Source organism: Symphodus melops (assembly GCF_947650265.1).
Source record: "Symphodus melops genome assembly, chromosome: 7".
Lineage (NCBI taxonomy): Eukaryota > Metazoa > Chordata > Actinopteri > Labriformes > Labridae > Symphodus > Symphodus melops.
In genome coordinates, this window is record NC_136697.1 from 22,736,690 (window position 1) to 22,762,405 (window position 25,716).

At 40.7% G+C, this 25,716-nt stretch overlaps 1 protein-coding gene across 1 annotated transcript in view; it reads right to left on the bottom strand.

The window, feature by feature from the left end:
- The window catches only part of LOC306827211 (receptor-type tyrosine-protein phosphatase mu), a 149,685-nt gene extending 125,568 nt beyond the window's left edge, over positions 1 to 24,117 (bottom strand). The window contains exon 1 of the mRNA XM_079348881.1: positions 23,691 to 24,117. Within this exon, the coding sequence (XP_079205007.1) occupies positions 23,691 to 23,763 (73 nt within the window). The 5' untranslated portion in view covers positions 23,764 to 24,117. The remainder of the gene's footprint in view (positions 1 to 23,690) is intronic.
- Positions 24,118 to 25,716: the final 1,599 nt, after the last annotated feature.

A 25,716-nucleotide genomic window follows, 5' to 3' on the forward strand; every position in this document is an offset into this window, starting at 1 on the left:
AACGGTACACAAGATACACATTTCTCCAACAGATTGAGAGCTGGCAGACTTCCCATTTCTTCAACATGACAAATCTCAGTATGATGATAACTGGCGCCTGGGAAGCATTTGCTCCTTAGAAAGAAAATGTGAACATTCAGCCGTATTTCAGGGAAGAGCCAGGCACAAATGTATTATCTATCTTGTGCATAAAATTAACAAGCTGTGCCTCATCTTGACATTCACTGGCTTTCATTCTCTAATGATTGAGGTGAGAAGTTGCAAAGTAAGCGATAAATTTAGATCTTTTTTTTGTGGGTTGCGCCTCAGGCTTCAGCTCATAATGAATTAGATATGTGAAACTTTTCAAGAGGTGTCTTCCATTTCACACACACATTTCATTAACCTGTAGTTCATTCATTATTGCTGTGGGTTCAGAGGAAAGGAGCAGCCCCAGATATAATTGTGTTATTGGGGTGGTAGGGCTGTAGCTAATTACTGGCTGAGTACACAACACAGGCACTTAGACGTCAGCCTGATGGAACCGACCACGATGGCTTGTGACAAGCGCTGTCCTCCCTGGAGTTTCGGGAGAAGACATGATAGCACAGTGATCCATGACTCATAAAACAGAATCACATCATCTGCAAAACATGAACGGACGACACAGACTCGCTAAAATAAGTCAAAGTTTACGACATTTCAACTGAAACACCAGATTTGACAGCAACACGCTAGAACAGAAATGGTGTGCAAGAAGTCAAAATTTAGAATGGCTTTCATCCATTGTAGTAATCCACAGCAGTTAATCATGGTGTCAGCTTTATTTATCAGCTAAGATCACAAGTTCATGATAAGGATAAGGTGTAGCATGGATGGTGAGTAAACAACTCCATTTTGAGAAAGGATGTGTTTTTGTGAAGTAACTTTCAAGGTCTAAGAGTCTGAATCACATTCAAGTCCAACTCACTGTTCCGCTATAAGTACAAAAAATAAAGTTTTTGATATGTTTGATTCAAATAGCTAACTATCGGTTCACAGCACATCTTTTATGCAGTACGTTTCAGGGATTTCAGAAAGGATGTCGACAAAGATGTTGTGGAGGCTAGTAATACGTCTGTATCCAAATTCCTTTTAAACATTTCTCTTAAAAGCACATATTTTCACATGATAGATTATCAAAGTGGGTACAATAAATCCTCTGGGGACAAAGAGCGCCAGCGCAATATCCAATCAAATTCAAACTTTGATGGACAAAGTGAGGAAAAAAAACAATTGCCATTAAAAATGTATCAACGACTCAGGGAATTGAGATTCTTTTAGCTGCTTAACCCATTTTTTTCTTTTTGAGTCAAAACCCTAATACTCAGTGTAATTCTTGTAAATGAGTGCATGTTCAACATTTAGCATTTGAGAGCTCAGTACCAAGTACAACATAGCAAACAGAGCAGGTCCAATATTTCTAGACACATTTCTACTCAATGACTTCAGTAAATGTGGTAGACAGATTGATAGGTAATACCGTAAATTCCGTACTATTGAGCGCACCTGGATATAAGCCGCACCGGCTAAAAATAAGTAAATAAATGTATTTGTACATATATAAGCCGCACTTGATTATAAGCCGCAGGTGTCCACGCTATAACAAGAGCTATTTACACAGACGTAGGCTACCGGTAACATCCGCAAATACTGTAGCGTCCGTACGGACGTTAAAGGACGACGAGAGCGTTCAAATAATAACTTTTAATAACCCGATCACTGTCGGCCGTGACCACGCCGTTTACAGCAGAGAGCAACACATAACTTGCCGTAACAATCCAACTCTCTCCCCCAGCGTTCTCTCATACAGCCACTCAACACGTTCTCGCTGGTGCATTCACTGACTCTCCACATAATCGGAATTATGAACACATTATCAACTACTGACTTTACAACATGAACCGTTACAATACGAAGCCTAGCCGACGGTGTCTGTAACACGGCTGATGAAAAAGATGACCGTAATATATTTCACAAGAAAAAGTCCATCCATTCACTGCCTCAGAATGACTTCATTACTCACTTCCTCAGTCTCTGTTGTCGCTGTCAGTGTCATCTTAACGTGCAGCAGCTCTGTTAGCTTCTTTGACAGCCAGCTCGATCGCCTTTAACTTGAAAGCTGCATCATATGTATTTCTCCGTGTGTTTTCCATGATGAGGGTGCGTGCATGAAGCGCAAAATGACTGATTATTAAGATCCGACGTGACGAAGTCAAATGTTTTTGCGGCAGAAGCTCATTGTCCCCCATAAAAAATCCATAAATAAGCCGCACCGGAGTAGAAGCCGCAGTGCTCGAAGTGTGAGAAAAAAGTAGCGGCTTATAGTCCGGAATTTACGGTACATAAATATATATATATATAAAAAGTAAAAAAAACATTTTTTTTTCTCTCAACAGTGCTTAGAAATCTCGAAATTAGTTTTAGTTCTTTTTTTAGCCCATTCACGTACAAACTGAAGGAACTGGCCTGACATGAACAGTGCTTATCCCACAAGTCAGAGGACGCTGAAACATTGTCTGCCACCTGGCCCGCCTTATCTTCCGACCAACACAATAACTGACTCGTTGCAGCTCCACTAACTCCACATTCGGAGCTCATGAAAAGGACGAGACACACACAGCAGCATATTTCCTCACAATCAGAGCTTCACAAAGGAAGAAAAGGAGAGCACAGACGCTTGAGAGTTATCCTCATGAATATCTGGCAGGGTTTTTTTTTTTCTTTCTTTCTTTTTCGCTTTATCCTCCCTGTCGACAGCTTGTCTGATTCTCATAAAACCCATCCTTCACTCATGTCTGTTTGTCTTTCATTGAATTGGCTGGAAAATATCTTTCTCCACTCATTGACCTTGAGGAACAAACCAAGTTTTTCAAGTTATATTTCAAGAATTAAGTGTTCAACTTTATTTTTTGATATGGAGAAGAATAAATGTAAAATGAGTTTCAGGAAAAAAAAAGAGGACATACTGTCTAAACCAGTTGGCAAAACCCAAGAAAGCCACAGATTCTGGTGTTTGGAAATCCAGGCTAGACTCTTACTAGTTTATTTTCCTTCTGCCATTTTTATCTCTCTGTTCACATGCTGTTCAGTGTCCATTTATCCGTGGCGATGGCTTCTCCTTGGCAGGAACGATCACTTTCAACAACAGTCCCCGCGAATCAGAGCGACGTGTCACATCGCTCCAGTGACAACTAACGACTACCAATGTATCCGGGCGAGCTGCCAGAGCGCTGGGCTAGAGGCAGTCGGGGGGGGAGCTGTGGGGTTGGGGGTGGGTGTGGGGGAGATGGTGGAGGCTGCACGCTCCAAGGAGACAGAGGTTTAGCTCAGATGTGGCAGCATTAAAACCTCACATCACATCCCCTCAGTCAACAAAGTCCCTTCCATATCATGTGCCGAGAGATTAAATCAATCTGTTTTGAGAGGCTGACTCTGATACTGTATGTCTGGAGGCCAACGGAGACAGGAGTCAGAGAGTCCAATAACTCAACTCAGAGGGGAGGGGGGCAGCTGAGACATGGGGGTCATCTGATTCAGCCAACAGTCAAGCCATCTTCTCCTCTTCTTCTCCTTCTGTCTGCTCATTTGTATTCCCAAGGTTAGAGGGGACGCCAAAACTTTATTTCTCGTGTACATTTTTTGGCACTAAGTCCGTCAGTGAAAACACACCATTCCCATAAATAAACTAATTGGTGGCTAATTTTCTTAGTTCTTGCCTGGTTGATTCATCGCCTCTAGGCTCGTATGAATTATTCATCCGAGTGGCAAAACAGCTTTATGTAGAAACCTACAAGGCACAGCATTCATTATGCTATCATGCCGAGTAATTCCAGGCACTGACGGCTGGTATTAGAATAATATGCATATTGGGTATTCCTTTTTTTTTTTTTCCCGGGGCATTGGCAGGCAGTACTAGCGCTTCCGTTGGCAGGGACTGAGAGGGATGCGACACCCCTCATGGCTGACAAAACCCCCTTGTTTTGACAGAGGATTGAGCGAGGAGGGGAACGAGTGTTTTCGGCTCTGCCCTCGTGGAGAGAGGATTAAGCTGTGTGGCCGTGCTGCAGGGTGGCGCAGGGAGGCTATGTTATCATGTCAATCCTCTCTCCTGTGGTAGCGCGGATATGCACTGGCCCCCCTGACTCCTAAAGAAGCACCTGGCCTGACCATGGGGAGCTCATCAGGCTCGCCGGTCTCCCTCGGGAGGAAAGCTGCATCGCGCTTTCTGCAGAATCCTAATGTCTGGCTGACTGCAGGAAAAGTATGATTCAAAGACAAATACACTGTGAGGCTACAGGTTGAGAATAAGCTTCTACTTGCGACTATCACACTTAGACCCAGATGTTTTTATTCTGCACATCAGTTTACAGACAGTGGCAGAGCGGATGCAATGAGTCGGACGAAAGATGGTGAAACAGAAACGTCAGTTCGGAGCAGGGTGAGACTCTTAAATGGCAGCAGGCGCCTGGCTGAAGTATCCGTCATCCCAAGTGCTCCCTGTCTCCGCAGATCTGTCTTCACACAGGAGATACCTTGCCTCCGGAGGCCCTATGCCATTTCCTCTGGCTATGTCAACATTAGCGTAAGGAGAACACGGAAAGAGGCGGCGGCAGGGGGGAGGGAGGGGGGGGAGATTACAGCTGGTTTTCTGGGCTTTGTTGACTCCACAGGCAGGACTACATACAACAGATATTTCACTGTAACAATGCATGTGGCGATTTGACGTTTAAATACATCTGGGAGTGTAGCTTAAAGATGGGTTCATATCAATCCAAAAGGTTAAGTTTCAACAAATACTCGGCACACGTTTCATATCAGTATATTCCTTTGGCATCGGCTCCTGAAAGAACGTCAACTTTCAACCAAATGTCGCCGCCAAACTCCTTACTTTAGTGTCTTTTTTTTCCCCCCTCATCCAAGTCACATCTTAATGAAAACTGCTCTGGAGCGCTCCCCCGTCACTCTGAGACCTCACCATTAATGCATGTCACTAGGATCCTGTTTGTCCACGAGTGTGTATGAGTGTGTGTGTTCATGTCTATTAAACAGAGTGTAAACCGAATTTCCTCTCGTGGGATTAATAAAGTATAAATTATTATTATTATTATTACTGAAAGAGGCTTCAATATGTTATAGAAAAGGTTGGGATTCTGGAGTGTATACACAAATTAACTTGACCACAGATCACCAGGTTGGTGCTGACAGCTACCTATACAACAACTTGTGCAATAAAAGTTTGCAACAAAAAACAGAATGTGTCCCGTAAATACAGTATGTGACAGATACAAAGAAGTACAAGTTTTTTTTTCTGCCTGAGTGCCTGGTGCCTGGTATTATTTAGGAGATCACTGCTCCATTTGTCATCGATTCGTTGGCACCAAAATTCACTTGTTCAGCCCAGACCTCACAACAATGAAACCTGATCTGTCTAATAGAGCATGCATGTTAGGAGGAATTATCTGTATTTCAAGTGTTTGCCTCATTATTCTGAGTATCTGAGTGTGTGCTGCCACATATTAGGCAGCATTAACATCACCCATGCCCACTGGGGCAGAATTCAGTCCGTCTGCGCACCCTGAAGTGGAGGGAATTTTACATGACATTCATTTCAGGAAATGAGACAACCCAGGGGCTCGGCCATGTTATTGGCAACGATTTCCACAAATGTGCTGTCAGACTCTAATCAGTCTAAAGAAAGTTGGAACTTAAGCATCTGAATCAGGGAGCACAAGGAAAGTACCCTGAAGTAGTTTGGATTCAAGAAATCAAATGTAGAAGGAGAAGATTTTACAGTTCAGACCTTTTTCCTGTAAAATCAAGCCTGAAAGGTCGCTGCTGTGGACTTCTTCTGAAGAGAGCAAAAGTGTAGACAAATTAAATATGTTAAGGAAATCTCAAAATATTCCCAATTAAATTGAAAAGATGTTTAAAAACTTATTAACGGCCAAAGGATAATGTCCCTCCTGGAATTAGGGATTGACAGAATTGGAGCAACTCGGGCGAAACGTTAATTAAGCTCAGGGTTTGAGTGTTCTGCAGCCAGCGGATTGTCTGGCATCCAGTCCAACTTCATCACCAGAGGACTCCATGCAGGCCTAATGCACACATCGAAAATGTCAATGCATATCTCTGCCATGATTACATATTGCGTACATTTAAAAAAAAAAAAAAAAACATCAGCGAGGCGAGACTGAACCATTCAGTCAACTCAGTCTTTACTCTCAGAGGGCAAATCTTGCAAGCCGTGACAGGTAGTCACACACTGCTGGAGTACAAGCGTAATGAAAAATTGTGATGGAATCTAGATAAGAGTGATATCGTAAATCCAGAGGCAGAAACCAAAGGTGAATTTTCAGAGTAAATGTCAGCTCCTCCCACAGGAGGATAAGCCTGCTTGCCTCGTCACTGTCGCCGCTCCACAGTGTCTGTGCAAGTGTATTAGTGCAAGATAAGACCCCCACATCCGAGGGCGTCCTTTTTAATTCCTGAAAATAGCACTCTTTTACCAGTATGCAGGATGAACTTCCACCTCGCTGAGCTACTTACAACGATTAGAATGAAATTTCGAAAAACTTGTCTCCACATACAATTTCAGATAATAGCCCGACGAGCGCACAAAACAATGTGACTCCCTGTGCTGACCCTCTTTGTGGAGGGGAAATTGCCTCTAATGACATGCTGTTGCACAGACACATTAAGGAGATTTCTCTTAGAGCTTTGCCAATTGACACATCTTCAGAAAAATTCTCCACATGCAATAAATATCATAACCCACAGTAGCAGAGTGGAGCAAAAATCCAGTTTTGCCCGAAGCAATAATCTTGCATCACTCACTCTCAATCATACTGTAGTAGCTTGATGTAATATGACAGCGACACATGATTTTCAATAGAATTCAGAGGATGAAATAACCTAGAATTTAAAGGATGAAATAACCTAATTTATAAAGGATGGAGTATGTTTAAGAGCTTTGCAGAGCTGGGGTTACAGCGGTAAGTACACTTGGGCTACAGAATTAGGAGCCTTCAAAGTAAAACACGTAATTATCCTGGAGAAAATGAATGTGCATGAATGCATTAACAAAAATTAATAAGACTAATCCTAATCTTTTCGTTTTTTATGTCAGGTGTTCCTGGGAAAGGCAGGGAAATCTTTGGGGATTTCTTCAATTAAAATAGTGACACTAAAGCTCAGACCTGGTTATTATAAATCTCACCCCACCTTTCTTTCATCTTCCAGCCAAAAACCACATGTTTTTCTGTTGTCACTGCCGAGGCAGACGCTAATTACGACTCATACATAATCTTTTCTGTTAATGTTTTTGCCTTCTTTGATCTCCGTGTGCATTCAGGGACAGTTGGATCACACACACTTGGGCTAGATCTGTCACTTCAGTCAGAAGCGAAGAAGTGATGTGGAAGGAAATCTGATTTGTTGTGGTGTTTGTCAGCGCGTGAGCACCGGGTATGTTTGATCAGGTCATTTCATGTCGCGGTCTGAAACAACACGGACGAACCAAACAGATCTTTCATCTGGATCTTTGGGGACAAACAAGCTTAGCCTCAGATGTGAACCTGTGAGGAGGGAGGATAGACGGGGATTTGAGCACCTTTTAGTCACAGGATTAATCTTCGTTAAGCTGCAACGCAATCGCTCCTTACACAGTTCTTTAACTTAATAAGAAGCCGGCTATATATAAGAGTAAGTAATCATTCATAATGAACCTTTAAATGGCTTCTTTAATTTTAAATTTCACTGACGGATAACGAATGCTGAGAGAAATAAATGGAGCAAGTAAAGGCCATAAGTATCAGTATGAGACCAAGTGAGCAACACAACTCATACTGTACACCATAAACATTACTCAAACATAACACTGGAGCAGGCCCCTGTGGTCCTCTCGGAGGCCCAAACACAGCTGGGGGCATGACAGATAGAGGCCGGCTGTACGATACTCCTCCTACCAGCAGAGAAAGGTCAGCCCCGACACCCAGGAAGGAGCCCTCAAGCTGTGGTGGACATAAGGAAGCCAAAACTGGCTTTCTGCAAGGCAGAGGGGTCACAGAGGCAGGAAGAACTACAGACAACCTCTGGCACCACCAACTGCTTCAAGCTCGAAGGGTTGGTTAACCCAAATTTACAAATAAACAAATTGGCTCATTCAACCATAGTAAGTGTCCAAACATATTTTTAGATATCTGCTGTGGCTTTTGTGTTACTCCAAATCACTTACAGAGTGCTAATTAAACAGTTTTGTTTAATGTCGTTAAATCCTGAGTAAAAACCTGTTTTCAGTGATGTGAATCGACCAGGGTGTCGTTTCTTGACAGGTACATCGCAACTTTTTTTTTAATATCATGTTGATATTGTACATTCATCTCATGAAGTGGCATGTCAGTGACAAACTGAGTAAATCTACTCTTTCTGCATGACTACATACATGACTGGGTGTATTAAATGACATTTCTCATGGAAGGGAAAGAGATGGTGTAGCCACAAATGGCTGAAAGTATAATGTTAGATGTATTGTGACAGTAGAAAAAGTAATATGAGTACTATAAAAAGTCAATGAAGTGACTCTATATGTATTGTACAGAATTTGCCTTTAGGAAAAATATTAACCAGCTTATGCTTCTGGCAATACCAGATGAGTAATTTTGAAGAAAGTCACATTTGTTAAGAATTTAAATCTTAATTTAACAGGAAAATCAATTTTCTTCTTCCAAATAGTTGAATGCAAATTTGTTTTCTGAGTCGATTATTTTACTTAAAGCTCCTGTGAGGAGTTCTTGCTGTGAAAATAACTGAAATGAATATTGATGCCTTTACATAGCCTATTATAGCAAACACCATTAGCGAAAATAACTGATGTAGTCGTAGTGTGCGAAACTGCCACCAGCAAGGTGTCTTATAATAGAATGAATGTTGCACAGACAGCTTTTGTTTACATTTATCAATGAAAAGCTTCATGATATATGATATGTTTGACGTTGAAAAAATGTTTATAAGGAAACCATTAGTTAAGATGTTCAGGATGAGATATGTAAGAAGCACAACTAATTTTTAAAGGGGCACCAATATCCAAACAGTTCAACATTTCTTCAACATAGCTTAAAATTTGTTTTAAATGTTCTACAAACTGCAAAAAAGGAATGTTATGAGCAGGTTGAGCTTTTGGCATGTTATAGCTGACTGGATATCCAGCCTTACTTAATTGAGCCAGAGTTTACAGTCTCTTAAATGCAACAGAGTGAAAACAAATCTACAGCTTCTCACATGCAACACTCCCTGGTCCAAGAAGTAGCTGCCAGACAGGCTCAGGGAGCAGATGGACTCGACTTTCTCCATTGATCCAGAATGCACTGCCATCAACACTGATTGGATGTACACAAAAAAATGAGATAAATGTTCCCTTAAAAGACATCCATGATAAAATCTTGCCCAAAGAAGAAAAGAGGCCAAGGTTCACCCAAGCCAAACTTGGTACTTTGAAAGAGACGAATGTGTAAGGTATCATGAAAAGGAAAACTGTGCTCAGTAGAAAGCGCTGTTACTGGGGCTATCTTTGGTCGGCCAGCAGGGAGTTTTTTTCCATTTGCAGGATTTTGATAAGAAGAGTGTAGGTGTCCCCTCCTTCTGCGTGTTCTACAAATGAACATGACAGGTTTAATTCAGCCGTGTGAGGGCCGGGCCCGTTCTCCTCTCCTTTTTCGCCCTGCCAGTCGAGTTACTGCCTCTCTCATTCCCTCACGCCACAGTGTCACCAATTAGCCGGCGCCCAGGTTTCATTAAGGCTCCGGCGCTGCAGCCTTCTGCCTCCTGTCACATCCCTGATAATAAGCCTGAGATGGGTCCGTTACCTGACACACGGACACACACACACACACACATATATATACAGGGGGCGAACAGACACAAGATATCAAAGCTGGTTATGCACGACAACAAACAACCAAGTGCACACTTGTGAAAAGTGCCCACTGTCAGGGACTCACACACACAGTATAAACAGTGTCTATGTGTTTATGTGCACAAACGCCTACGCTCATGCTTTGATACAGTCAATCTGTCAACGCTTGAGCGTCTTTTGTTCTGATAATTATAGCAATGATGGCTGATGATGAAATATAGAATGATAGAAGAGGGGAAAACTGCAAGAAAATTCAACGTGTTGATTGCAAATCGAAGTCATGGCAACAACACTATTGTTCTGCATAGCAATGACATGAAGACATACGACACCTGACTACAATACCTATTATAATATGGATGAAAAAGCTACCTAGAGTTAGTCAGCTGCAGTATCTGAACAGTGACCAAGACAATACAATGCACAATAAAGTAGTTATAAATAATTACTGTTACCAGTTTATGAGAAAATTGGGAGAGAAAAAAAAAAAAACAGGAATACTCCTGACTTCGGCCACGTGTCTTCCTACTGTTTTTTTCTGAGCACCAGCATTTTTTGTAGTTTTCAATGATTAGAAAGCCTTTGCAGCCTGTTGTCAAACAGACTAAACGGACATGCAGCCGACGCTTTTCAGCCTGAAAAAAACAATGGACACATATGATACGATTGAATGCTCTGAAAAAGCTACTTAATGGACATTGTGGCGACACTACTTTTCTCATACTCAAAAATATCAATCCAAATCAGACAATTTAGGATTAAAAACCAAACTTCAAGATCACAAAACTTGACAAGAAACTCGATGCTTTGTTTGTGATCCTTTTCAAAGCTCTGTGCTACAGAACGCATTTCTGTCTGCACCAATAAAAGATTAAACTTTAATAGTAAGCTCTAATTATGTTCAAACTTTCCCCAGTATTTTGGAGTCCAGTCACACACCATCCAAGTGTAAACTGAACTAACTTTCATCTGTTCTGTCATTCCAGCCCAGCAATACCGCCGCAGCAGTGCTTTTCTGACAGTTTGGAGAAAGCACAGCTGGGGTGATATGGGGGTAAGGTTTTCCCCAGAGAAAGAGAACCTGGTGGGTTGAAGGGGGGAGATTTTCAGACACACAGGTGCTGTTGAATATTAGTCTCACGGCAAGAAGTCTGGGCTCCAGGGAGTGAATTATTCATCCTCTGAACCAGCCAGTGTGCCTCTGCCTCGCCGGGCTACTGCAATCCTGATCTGTAATGTGTGATGCTGCTGCAAACTTTCCAGCGACCCTAACACTGTAGAGCAAAATATGAGCTGCAGTGGCCTATATAAAGGTGGCACATGTTAAACATTAACAGATAAAAACCTAATTAAGCATGAATGTGAGCAGATCTGAGTGTTTCTCCCAATGTTTGCTCGACAGAGTGACATTCGGACATTCTGTCCACTAATGGACAGTAAATGCTACATGTCTCATTTAAACCTAAAATGCCTCCATTATCAAGGCTTTCTTGATTCAGTAAATTCAATTATTTTATTATGAAGTTGTTATAGAGTGTTGCTTAAAACAGACATTAAATATTTAAATGTAAAACTATTTTCCTTATCTGATCGGACAGTGGATAGAGTATAAACAGAGAAAGAGAGTGGGAAATGAAATGCTGGAAAGGAGCCACAGGACAAAATCCCCCCCCCCCTCAAATAACATTTTTTTAATTTAATTTAATTATACATGGGGCACGACCTAACCGCTTGGCCTTTGGAGTACCTGAATATAAGATTTTCAAACTGAAATAACTCACCGTCGTGTTCATTTTGGCTTCAACAAATCTGTACCAAAACAACAGTGCTATCACACATTGATAAATTACAATTAAAACTCCTAAAAGACAAAATAGATAAGTAATTGTTTTGAATGTGTTGAGAATTCTATAAGAAACTTTAAAGATCTCGCAGTCATCTGTTTTGAAAACCAAGCGTTGGCATACAAAAGGGTCATCTGGCGTCAATCTCACGCTTAAGTACAACCATCTCTTTCAATACAAACAAAGCAAAGGATCCCAAGAATTTTGTTTTCAGTCTAAAGTTAACGTCAGCCACCAGAGGAAACTGTTAACTACACTATTTACCTCTGGCAGGTTACTCCATTTCTGAAGAACTAGACTATACAAATAAATCTAAGTACAGCCATAGAAATATTTTAGTTAGTGGTAAATTGGAGAAAGCCTCTCTTTCAACTTGCTGTCTTGCTAGTTCCCAATATTAGCTAGCAATGTGCTTACTGTTAGCTAGCATACATACATTCTTGAATGCATGTCAATAATTTTTAGCCCAATCCATTCACAAACCTTACAGGAAGAAGTTCAACATTTTATTGAAATGTATCTTTCAGGATATGCAAACTAACTGTAAGTTGAATTTTGCTTTCACAAGCAAAATAAAGCTTTTAAAGGGATAGGCCTACTTAAGTTGGGTTGTCGAGGGACCTTCTTGTAATGTTATTTTTTTCTCTTCAAACTTAACTCGCGTTAGATATACTGACAGACATTTATGCCTCCTAATTCTAAATTCCAACCACTTTGGATGGAGTAGCCTACATCTGCCAACAAAATGAAAAAAGAAAAAGTGCATAAAATGGACTAAGAAATATTTAGATTTTTTAAAACGTGCTTTATAGTGGGGAAAGTAGAAAGTGGAAAAAAAACTGTAATCTAGTTGCTCAGATTATTTCCTGCCTAAAAGCCTCTTTTCATATAGGTCTCTATCCGCCTATCCTCAGCTGGGATCCTATTATGAATAATGCCCTATTTAGGGATCTTGAAGTGGCAATAGGGAAATCCTCAGTTTGCCTTGGGACTTGCTTGAAGACTTAGTAGGACAGGGAAAAAGATATGTTTGCATTTCAGTCCAACCCTTGCTTCTGCAGGGGTTGTTGGTAGCCTATTCACGAAGCAGACAAATATTCACATTAGTATTGAGAGTATTTAAGTTGTAGTTCTTGCGGCTAAAGTGTGTAAAAAGACAATAGGTAAAAGAAAAATTCAAAGAAAGCTTGTCTCTCTCAAAAAGATTCTAGTAAGACCAATATATGAAGTTAATTCTATTCTATTTTGTTAGAGTGCTATTTGTCATGCAATAAAGCTGAGGCAGTTGATAATAATGTTGCGGAAATACGAATTGATGCTGGAGGCTTCTCACTTTAATTACTCCTTTTGCTCCGATACCAACACCAATTCATCTCTAAGACATCCCATCCAACTGAATTCATCCTCCCGGCTGGCAGCGTACTATCATTACAATCAACTTGTCAGGTTTTCACTTCTTTGTTTATTCAGATGTGCATTATTCCAAAAGCATGTGTTTTCAACTTTGTTTCCGTTTCCAGCACGTAGCTGCACCCACACTTCTAATGACTCCCGTGCCCTGCAATTTCTTAAGCGTGGTAAACTCTGATTACAGGGTTGGGAGTCAAGCTTCAAGGCAAGCGTCATCTTTTCCAGTTATTGTTTGGTGTTTACTCGATCTTTAACATGGGCCCTGCAGCTGTGAGTCTCAATGGCCCTGTCAGTGGAGCAGTGTTTAACACCTAAAGTGATTTACTACAAGAATTTGCTGCAGTACAGCCGATGGCTACGGAGTTTGTTTGCTCAGGCGTGCAGGGAAATTAAACAGGAGATGTGTTAAAAACTGAGGCGACATCGGCAGAGCTGAGTGATCCTGCTTGATAGTGGACTGTCCAGCAGTTAGCCAAGTTGTCCCCAGAAGAGCACTTGTCACCTGTCAGATTGCAGTGAGTTAACAGACTGTCACCGGGACAAGCACGAGTGAGAATATAATTGAAGTATGATAAGAGGTTTGGCACATGGTTTATACAAAAACTGTTATTGACATTGGAGCAAAACTCTGAATAATCACATGATTCTTTTTTACAAAATATAACCTGTTTTTTTTGTTTGTTTGTTTGCTTGTTTGTTTGTTTGGTTTTTTTGGGGGGGGAGCATTCAAATTATATCATCAACTTTTTTCAACATTCAAAAAGCAGTACTGTAACTCTTCATCTGCTCTCATTTTCCCTTTTTCCCTCGGCTTCTGAAGACATAAACACCCCCTCCAGCTTTAGCAGCTCCATAGTGACCACCCTGTGTGGTGCGGAGCGTACAGTAATGCCATTAAACGTCCCCCTGGGGAATCAGTCACACGAAGAGGTTTGAGCTTCCGGGGACCAATAGCAAAAGCAAGCCATTTGAAAAGAAGCCAAAGCCCAGCCTGAGGAGGTCAGAGGGCTGTTTACTGAACAACAGTCTCTTATCCGGGATATGCTCCCCCGAGGAATATCCACCACAAACAGATAACAGCCTCCAAATAGGTGCCAGAGTGTGACCGATAGGAGTATAATCAGGTACATTCTGCTTTAGCAAGAGGAAGTAGAGGATAAGGGGTGGATGATAGTGTACTCAACTGTTAGTGGTGCAAACATATGCTAGAGGGCTACAACTGTGTTAAAAACATACAGTAGGGAAAGAAAAGATGCTGAGCAGCTCTCTCAAAAGGCAATAAAAAATACATATGATAGTGAATGTTTTTTTTTTTTCACACATAGGACAGGACCACAGAGACCTAATTCGTTCTCAGGAATCGCTTCATTATTGAACAGTTAAATGGTCAATAGGTTCAGCCAAAGCAGCTTTTAGCACAAGGGCAAATAGACAGTGTAAAAGCCAATGCAAATAACTGGCGCTCAAACAAGGCTTAATGCATTAATGACTGCATGATGTGCGCTAATGTGACGGCAACAGATTCAGACTGACAGTAATGGAGAATTTTGCCCCTGGTTATACTCACAAGGCCCGGATGGGGAGAGGAGGAGGAGGAGGAGGGATATACACCTGCCTACAGCCTGAGTCTTGACAGAGGCCTAATAAATAACAGGAGACAACGTGAAACAGCAGTAGCAGCCCCCCTCCTCCACCTACGCTACCACCGGTTGTGTGAGGAGCATCAGCCTACACAGACAGCTTTTTGGCACAAAACGGAGTCTCCTCCAAGTTTGCAAGTGCACTCATCCCGTTGAAGGAGGCAAACTTGAGTTATGTTATTCATGAAATTAAAACAGAAACTTTGCACCCTCCTGACTCCAGTGTCAAAGCAGTGGTGGGAGTTTTATTTGACAGATTCCAAATTAAGCTTCACACTTCACGCTGAAGGTAAGGGTGTGCTATCAGAATCAATTATAGACCTGGAATGTTCAGGGAACAAAGCTGTATAGAAGCAAGGTGATTGAACAGAAGGTTTTGAGGATAAATGAACAACGACAGGGTCGGTGTATATTTAATCCAATGTCACCTGGGCAACTCAATGAGCTTTGAAACAGATTGAAATTTCAATGTACCAGGAGCAAAAATTCAGCGAAAGTGTTAACAATGACCGATTAAGCATCACGGAGAAAACTCTTTGTCTTGCTGATGCTTTGAGAGGAACTAGCTTGAATTGCTTGAATTGAAAAACTTGAATTTCCCTCGTGATCAATAAAGTATCTATATACTGTATCTATATATCTATCTATCTAGCTTGTTTTTAGCTCATTTAAGCTTAATATTTGTTTTGCTTTTTTACAACCAACTAAATCTGAAGGGGAAATTACTAGAAACACAAAGTAGTCAAATCTGGTAAAACATGAGAGCTAAAGTAGTAGTTAGGCATGTAGAATGAAAAAAGTTATATATATATATATATATATACATAGTCCAGGCTTCCAGTTGAACTGCTACATGTTTTTGCACAACTTTTAACTAAACCTTAACTTCATTTACATTTATTGGGGATAGTGAGAAGCAATTCTCACTAACACAGTTTGGTGACTTATAAATATATTGAGAAGACCCACTGTAATGTCCCAATTTAAATAGCTTCTCCTGCTCCTCCCCCGTTCCTCCTCCTCCTCGTCACCATTAATAACAATTGGGACCCTTGGAGCACTAATTAGTGAAATGTTCCAGCCTTCCCAATCTCTTCGAGCCACCTACAACCAGTGCAAATTTCTGTAAACATGATCCGCTGCATAGTAAGTTGTTTTTCGAAGGATTTTTTTTTTCTTTTTTAGACATGCTGATGAGATCACAGAATTGTTGGAGCATGCCTCACACACACACAAACACTTTCTCCCTCTCTCTCTCACAAACACTCATCTCTCTGTCTCTCACTCTCTCTTCATTAGGCAGCCCCTGTGCCGGCCTGTGTGCGATTCATTAGCTTTTATCCTCTTCATTTGAAGAAGGAGCTGTGTATAATTAGAGCAGCTCTGTTTGTCCAGCATCCTTCACAGAGTCACATCTCAAGGCCAATTATCATTCTGCTGCAGCGCTTGGAGATAACGTGGCCACATCAGCCGCCTGGAGAATGAGCCTCAAACTATTACTGCCTCTCAAGAATGTAAATAAAATCACTTGCAAATCAACAGCTAATGATTGAATGTGGAGTGGCACTCTGGGGATATGAAGATGATCAACCATGTTGGAAGACTTTGCGTTCAAGGATTTTTACTCACTTTCATTCACTTGAAAATATCTGTGACAGTGTTCTACCAATTTTCATACTATATAGTGCAAAACCACGAGTTTGGACCATAAACTGTATAGAAAGATATATATAAGCTCTGCCCCTCCATATTAACAGATGAGACATGGGTCAAACTTTAAAACTAAAATGCACGTAAAAAAAATGTTTCTTTAACAGTTTCTGTCTTTAAAGGTAGTTCTTTTCATGGGGATTTATGTTTTTAATGGTTTAGTTTAGAGGAGTTATTTCCACTCCATGGACTGGATTAGCAGGGGAAGAAACGAGGAGAGAAAACGTTACAAACACTAAAACACGAGTCATTTAACTTTCTATATCCATGACTGTGGGCTTCCAATGAACACAAGAATCTGTTCTGCTTTGGGAGTTTAAGTTAAGTTACGTTAAATATGTGATTTGGTTAGTGGAAGAGAAGGGACAGTAGTACCACAACCCACCTCTTCTACCTTGTGTTTGGCTCCACATAATGTCATCAGTGCATTATCAGCTTTGTCACCTGGGTAATGTCTTTTTTTTGTTCTTTTATGTAGAGGAGAAGATAGAGATGTGTTGTCCATCTTTATATACAGTCAACGGACAGTGTCATACTTGTGGTTGAGTTTACTCTGTATACACAAGTACCTCAAAGCTATTGTTTCCACTCAACACACTTTCAGCCCTGAAATTCAAGTTTTAGAAGTTAATCTGAGCTTTAATTTCACACTAATGTTTCTCAACAGATCACAGTTATTTTCTATAATTGCCCTAAATGGGATCAAATCACCCTAATCATATGATGAAAGTTCCCAGAGAGCTATTTATGGTCAACGGAGGAATGCTCCTGAGCAGCCAGGTCAGTCATCTGACGCCCTCTGATTATCCAAATGATCATGTGTTTCACTCACTTAAGACCGGACTGAAGGTTAGTGTCGTGTCAGCTGATGTTCAGGAGGGCCTTTCCTTGAAAAGGATTCAACATAAAACGATCAAACGTGATGATGACATGTTGTGTTCATTCTGTATCTTTAATGTTTTGTTAATAGTTCTTATTGTTAAAAGTAAGAAAAATAACTTTTTTGTGTCAGTGTTCGGGAGGTTGAGTCGTGTCTTTGTCTGATTGACAGATGCTGGTGTGCTGCCAGAGTGCTGCGAAGGAACAACAGACAAAGTACAACGTTTTTTCTGTGGCTTTAAGTTTTGGCAGACTGTGTTTTTAGCATTGGTATTAAAGCGTCAAGACAACAACATCTACTAACGTGACAGAAGAGATATTTCTAGATTAACACACTGTTCAATGTGCTGCAGCTACCTGCTTCAAACTTCCAGTGGTGGTGATTTTCTTTTTGTATTATGCTTATTTGGTCACTTTTTCTGCAAGGGTGCAAAGATACCTTTGCACAGCTGTCCCTCACAGAGTTAGATGAAGAAGGTAAGAAGGTCTGAGGAGGCAGGATGGTGAGGCAACAGAGTCCACTGATGACGGTTCTTGAAATCAATGCTGCATGTAACTGAATGCAGTTCCAAAATAAAGGAGTGGAAAAGAAAATGCTGGTAAACGTACTGTAGGAGGTCCACACACGTCCCTCCTCCTCCTGTCTTAGGAAGCAGCCTTGATATGTGAAGATAATTTTCCAATTTAAAAGAATTAGCTTTGACACAATAACACCACTCAGCTCTACTTTTATATTGGGGTATTGCAAAGTATCACGATAGATATCAATATGATACATATCACGTCATGTTTTGGTGTGACATGTATTGTTTCTATCACTTTTGGGAAGTCTTCATTGATGCAGTGCAAGAGACGTTTTTTTAAATTATATAACCAGGAGACTTAAACACTGTTGAGATTTTAAAGTGAATGGCTCTTGTGGTGTGCAGCAGGATGCAGTCTGAGCGAGTGTGACTGTCTCCTCTGTCTAGGATCTCACACTCCGTTACTGTAAAGTTGCTACTCCGCTGAATTTATGTAGAATCTGGTAGCGGCGTCACTTAAAATCTAAAATAGAACATTTCAAGAATGAACAAAGCAGATCACATACATGCTGCAGCTGAACTAAGACACAAATGTTGCACTTCAAGAGTTTCAATTAAGAAAAGGCTCAGGGCAAAAAAATAAAATAAAAAAATCTATATTATATAAATCTATATGCATGGCAGTACGGACTATTCACTAGATATTAAAATAATTATTCACATAATAAATAAACAAAAATAAACTTATTTGGGGTGTTTATGTTTTTATTAGATTGACAGGATAGTGATTAAAGTTGGAAATCAGGGAAAGAGAGAGAGTGCATGACATGAAAGGAGCCACAGGCCAGATTTGGATCCAGGATGTCTGCTTTGAGGACGAGATCCTCTGTACATGGGGCATGCATGAAGTAGAGAAAGACCACTAATCATAGTGCTATGGCGCCTTATGTGTAATTTTTCTTGAAAGCTTTGAATATGAGGCTTTAAGTTCATTTCAACTTATCCAGTTACGTTCTGTGCCCTGAAAATGTTTAAACGAGTCAAATTGTAATCTCAGTCAGGACTCTTTCATGTTCATATTTTATGTCCCCTCTGATTTATTAGAGCAGAAGAATGAGAGTGGAACTGTGAAATAACTTTTAATATCAGTTTGATTGCTTCTTAGTTTGTTTCAATATCAAAAACATTTTAAGTGTGACACCAAATAAGGAAAATAAGATCCTCCTTGATTTTGATCATTGTTCAAAACCCTTTTTACTAACACTGTGTGATTATATCAGTAATACAAAGTTTGCATTTTTCAAAAATGTAATGAATGTCATCACCAGCCTTGTAACCTGATGTCCAAATTGATTCAAAAGTTCACCTTCAGTCGCTCATCCTCTCCTAAGCATCATCCATCTGTGATGTAAAGCGTTTCTCCTGACTTATTTGTGTAGTTTGCCGGGTGCTGGCGCGTCGACTTTTCCTCTTCCCCCCTGATCTATTACTTCAGTTACTGATTTCCTACATTTCCAAGAATGCCTCGTGGCAACTTCCATACAACAGATGCTGGCTTTTCCCAACGACACAGAGCTGAATAATATGTCAAGCTGTGATGTGCCCTTTACTCAGAATGCAACAATGTTTGGTTATTGAGATTATAAAAAAAAAAGTCTGATTCAAGGCGAAATATAAGATATATGGAGGATTTTTCTATGAAAATGCTACTTATCTTTAGGGACTTGTGTGGATTTCTGGCAATAGGATACATTTATATTGTTCTTTTTTTTGTAGACCAAAAAACCTGGGGATGTCTTAATGCAACTTTAATTTTCACATACAGAAATCTGTATTACCCAAAAACTTAATGGACCAAAGTCAAAGCTGTTTAGCTGAAGTGTTTAGGTTGTATTTTCCTGTAGGCAAAGCCAAATAGTTGGTTCTTGCATGTAAATCTAACACACTGACATGGGAAGTATTTGATATGCAAAGTCAAGCACTGAAGTCTTGTACCAAAGCAGTTAGAAATCAGACAGATGTGATTTATTTTCTTTTCACATAAAGATATGTTCGACTTTCCTGCTTCTTAAAAACTGAATAATACTCAACAGACACTTCAAGCAAATAGTCCATACAGCAGCACTCTATATTGTTAGTTCTTAAAAGTTTAGTTTTTAAAGTGACAAGTCTTAAGACGGTCGTGCTGACAAACTCTGCAGACCCTTTTCTGGAAGTTGCACGTGTAGCCGCTGTGTTTGAACAGCTTCAGTAAATCCACGCGTCTCTGCTGCCTTCATTATCATCATAATACAAGTGTCTGAAAAAGCAAAGTTACAGAAGAATGTAGACACCTCACTTTTATGCTTTGTACTATCATCAATCACCACTGAGCTGCTTTTTTTCCAGCTTTCCTCCAACACTGGTTAAAGCCACGGAGAGGGGAAAAAAAATTGCATGCATATTTAATTTCATTCTCCACTGGCTCACACAAAGGAAACTGCCACCCTTCAGGACACCTTTCGGAAAAGTCTCTATTAAGTCTGAGTCAGCTTCGAGGGGAGGGAAAAAAAAAAAAACATTTCATGAGTGAAAAACTATCCAAATTATTGCCAGACTTCAAATGAAGTGCTGTTTATCTTCCCAGAGCAGCCGATGTGTTGTTTTTACTCCTTAGTCACAGCTTGGATGGCAATCAGGATCGGTCAACCAGGACGCTATCAGCAGCAGTCACTCGGCAATGACAAACTACAACTCCCCACTCTGAGCATGCAGGGCATTATTCTCCACACACGGCTCACCCCTATCAGAAAACAAGGCAGGTTTTATGGCTGCTGGAAAAGGTGGTAAACATAACAAAGCGTGCTGCTGTCTGGAATTTAATGTGCTCGGTCAAAAGACGGAGTATAGATATCAAAGGCTGGGGCCTTCTGGACGAAAAAAAGCTGTCCTCGTAATGTAGAAAACAGAAGCACTGGCCATACACAACAAGTGATTTATGGGGTTTTTTCTCTCTCTCTGAACCTAGAGCATTCAGTGGGCTTTTAAATGCAACAGGGAAGAAAAAATAACAACAAAAGAGCAGTTCACTCTACACTGAGAGCAGGTGGATAAACAAGTTCACAAAGGAGGGACGTGGAGCCTACAGTCAGATCGTGATTATAGAGTCGGTGTTCTTTTTTTTTAATGCTTAAATTAAAAGACTTCCTAAGGACTCATCCCTCTCTGTGATCAAATTCTGGCTGCACAGTCACAAGGTGCTGATACGCTGCAGTGAAGGAGCCCGGTGGTGCTCTGGTTACCTCAGTGATCTAATTATCACATGAGCTGTTATCACATTCTCCCCATAACAAATGTCTCCGGCCCCCACATGCAACCGTCCTCATATTTAGCCTCCACACTCTCTCCACTCGTGTGTGGCTAATCCGTCACCTAGCCAGTGAGAGCAACACGCAGCCAATTGATTTCTTCCTGGTTTACATATTTACACACACACTCATGCAATTAGGATCGCATTTATCGACGGTTTTTGGCACCACTGGGAGTCCTGCAGTGCAGCCCACTCCGATAAATCTCCCTGTCCGGAGGTTGCCAGCGGGCAAGACTGATGAACCTCACGCCAAAATGGACTGGGGATAGTCTGAACTGCAGGGTGAAGACTTCTAAAGCAAAAGAACTGACCCCTGGTGTTAATATAACTTTGGAAAAATTAAAAGGTTATCATAGAGCTTCTGAAGGAGAGTGATCATGCCAGTATTCTTCTATTTAACTCTTTTGTAAGAGAATACCGTACACCCTGTGGGCCCAGCATCAAGAAACTTTTTTTTTTTTTTTTTGGTATTTGGATGTTTTAGAAATGTACGAAGAGAAAAGTGAACGAGAAAACAAAATGGACTAGTGTCAGAGCTGCTTGCTGAGCTTTTAGGGTGTCATTTTCCTTCAGTCGTTGGCAAAGTTGGTAGTTATCTGGTTTCAATTTAAGATACCGATTGGCAAGGTTTAATACTGCAGTGAAGCCTTGAGCAAGGAAAAAATGAAATCAATGAAAAAATATAACCAAGTTATGTTATTGAATCAGATTTGGGATCAAATTGACATCTTGTCCCAGCACACACACACACACACACACACACACACACACACACACACACACACACACACACACACACACACAGTTTGGCTTCATCATCTGGGTATCAGATTATATGTGTACCATGCTGCCCCCTACAGGCCACCTAAAAATGCATCCCCACAGCATCCAGCTCAAACTGAAGCCACACATTACAGCACAACTTCCCTGCACACATCACCTTCACGGAGTCTGAGCGGCACATAAAATGAAAAACATGAAGTTATGGGGGGCTTGTTTTGAAAAGTTTTACATGCATCTCTAATGGTACTGACAGCAGGCATCGCCCTCAGACAGCCCGCTCATTGTCTATATATTGATTGAACATGAATTCAGGCTAATGCTTCTTTTTCCACACAGATAATGCCATAAAAGAGACAGCAGAAATGACCTCTTTAGGGGGCTTAATGAGACTCTGAATGTTAAGTCCCTTCAGGCAATCTACAACCATTATTACGCTGACGGTCAAAGTCTGCACTATTATTATTATTATTACAGTCAATTCACTATCTGTTACTAATCCTTCAACTTTTCCCCCCTCTTCACAAAGCTTTGAATAGACTTATAGAAAATGAAGTTACATATGTATGGAGGTGATAAAGTTGAGCAGGATGGATGTAGTCTGCATCAGCAATTAGGCAAAAAGAGACAATAAATCTTGCTCTCATAAAAAGCAAAGTTTCATAGGAAAATGAAGAAGCAAACACTGTTCTCAAACATCATTGTACAGCTGGAAATACAGCTAATGCAAGCGGAACAATTCTATGACGAATATAGACTTTGATTGAACTTTTGACCTGATTACTGAAGTACAAAATAAAATCAGAGTAAAATCCTCTTCTCACAATCTGGTGAATGCAAGTGTTTTAAACACTTGTTTTAGGGGAAGGCAATAGAAAACGAAGAACAAAACACATATAGTTCAAAACAAGCATGGATTAATTTCATTAAAAGGTGCTGAGCTTGTGAAATTCAATAATTTACATAAAAGCAAAAGTGTTATTTTTATGTAAAATGCAGAGAAACGTGGGATCCAAACTCCATCTGCCCCCCCCCCCACACACACAAAGAGCGCAAACAGTTTTGAGGTTTGGATCCTAAGGTTAAATCAACTGTAAACTCACTAAAATGTTATACATGTAGTGTTCCAGGTGTTCAGGGTCCAGTAATGAGAGGTCTCTTTTGGCTTCACACCTCCCCGTATGCGCGCACAAGACGATGCACTTCAGCACACGTAGGGTACATCCTCTAAGGTTAATCACATTAGACAGCAATTATGAAGATAAAGTTAGACACAAACACGGAACTCCTTAAAGTTGTTTTCGTGTAAATAGGGACATTGAAAGCCACAGTACTGCCGCGTTGCCTGGAACGCACCTGCTCGATACGCGCGGCGGAAGGTGACAACTTCTCCTAACGAGTGCAGGTGTTACAAACTAGACTTGTCATCTTCATGTAACTTCATTTTACGCCATTTCTGGTCGCAATTACACCGCAACTCAAACTGAGAGAAAACTGCCAGACCAAAAAAAAAACGGGTCAACAGAGTTTAAGTGCCGTTTCCCTCCACTTCGTCTCCGGCTGTGGCGTAAAACAGGACAGCGCTTGCGTTCCGTGCAAACATGTCTAAGTAATCATCCTTACCTTTAAAAACTTCCCCTCTGGCGGACAACAGCAACGTTAATGCAGCAAACAAGCAATTCAGAACTTTATCCATGTCGACAGCGGCGTCGTTGCGTTAACCCCCAGCCGCGGGGTTAACTGGGAACTCTTCTTGTCTTTATTGCAACTTGAATCCTACCTACACTTTCACCAGTGTTCAATCTAAAGTGTCTTTTTTCCCCCCTGTCCTCCGTCCCTCCACGTGCTGTCGGGTTGTGAGAGGACTGTCGCAGACACGTCTGCTCCTTGCCGGCTTGCTCCACACTTCTTGGAGGAGGAATGTGTGAGTGAGTCCTGATTCCTGAATTACGCGTGGATTGAGCGGTCCGGCAGCTCCGAGGAGAGCAGCGGCTGTGCGCGCGCTATCTGGCCGGTAGAGGGCGCGCGTGAGGCCCGTTTGTGAGTGGTGAAAGGACAGGCGGAGTTATCCCCTCCTCCATCGTCTCAAAGTGGCTGTTTTGGTTTCTGTTTGGACTAAAAATGGACAGTAAAAAGAAGAAGACGTACTGTAGACGTTTGTAAAAGAAACGGTGGGTTGTAGACTCAGTCAGCCTTCATTCATTTAAGATACAATTAAAAGTCTGTAAAAGTAGTATGTTTAACCATTTTTTTGTTCCATTGCCTACTCCTGTGCTAGATTGATGAGAATAGAGTAATTGCAAAATCAACAACCTATTCCCATGCAATGACTTGTTACTTTTTTGTGACCTCATGTAAACCTTTTCCTTAACTTTTTTTTGTTAACTTTAAGTTTTACATAGTAGGATATGACAGAATACTGAAATCACCACACACCATTATTGTCCACGTACTTTCTGTCAAATTAGGATTTATCCATGAAGAGTGGCTCCCTCCCTAATTGTTTCTACATAATTATATTGAGGTAGTAAAGCTTATTCAATAAAGTAATTTGCAAAGATTTGTATTGTGACAAAACATATATTGGTGTTATAAGGAAAATGTTGGTCTGTAGTACATCATAATGTTAGAGGTCAATATTTGACCCAAGAGATCTTTTTTTTGGCTGAACGTTTCACAACAGTGAAATTATTGTCCTTCTGCTGTTTCAAAGGTCAAATTGAGCACATAATGTGTAAAGTGAGCATTTGAAAACCATGTTTTGGCACATCAGAGAGATGATGAAAGACAAGGAGAAGCATTGTATCCGTAACAAGTTACAACACGAGTAAATCCAGAGTAGTGTCCTATTTAAGGAATCCTTACCAGTATCACTCAGGGACTGTTTATGTACCAAGAAGATATATTCAGAATCCTACATGGTGTCAACACAGTCATCTGGTTTCTATTGGAGTACTCAAGGTAGCATATCCCCATTCTTAAATCCAGGACAGACAGTTTATCCGGGTTTTAGAAATCAGCTTGCAACTTGAATGTGTTTTGTGTTCATTTTTCTCCACTGGAACACTAAATAAGCTATGGGTATCTTAGATAAGTAACTTAATATTTCATTTCAGTGTGTGCCAGCTGGATACTTAACTAGTTCACCTTGGTTGTCCTATCTGATCAAATTCACACATTGATTCTACTTAATGGGAGCCATGGCTGACTTTCAAGAACCCCATCGGTTGACCGAAACTGGACTGCACCCTCACACAATTTTAATCAGCTACACTGAGTCATTAATGAAGCCTTATTTTAATACATGCAAATATTTGTTCAAAATGAGTCTTATCTGAGTCGGCGAGTGCAAACAAAAAGAATATTCTCCAAGCGATATCAAACAGAGGGATGGAGGAGCAACTAATGACAAAGTCAGCCAATGTCGTTCCCTTATTGTTTTTGCATGCATAAACACACATGGCTGTTTTACTTGTACCAGCACTTTTCTTGGCTAATTAAAATGCAGCCAGATTGACATGGGTCTACATTCAGTTTCAAAATGACCCCTGTTGTCAAGGATATGCAGCTCCAGTTGTTGTTTTTCCACATAAAGACAGCAAACAATAACTGAAGCATTTCATAGAAAACGCCACATGTCTTTTTGTGG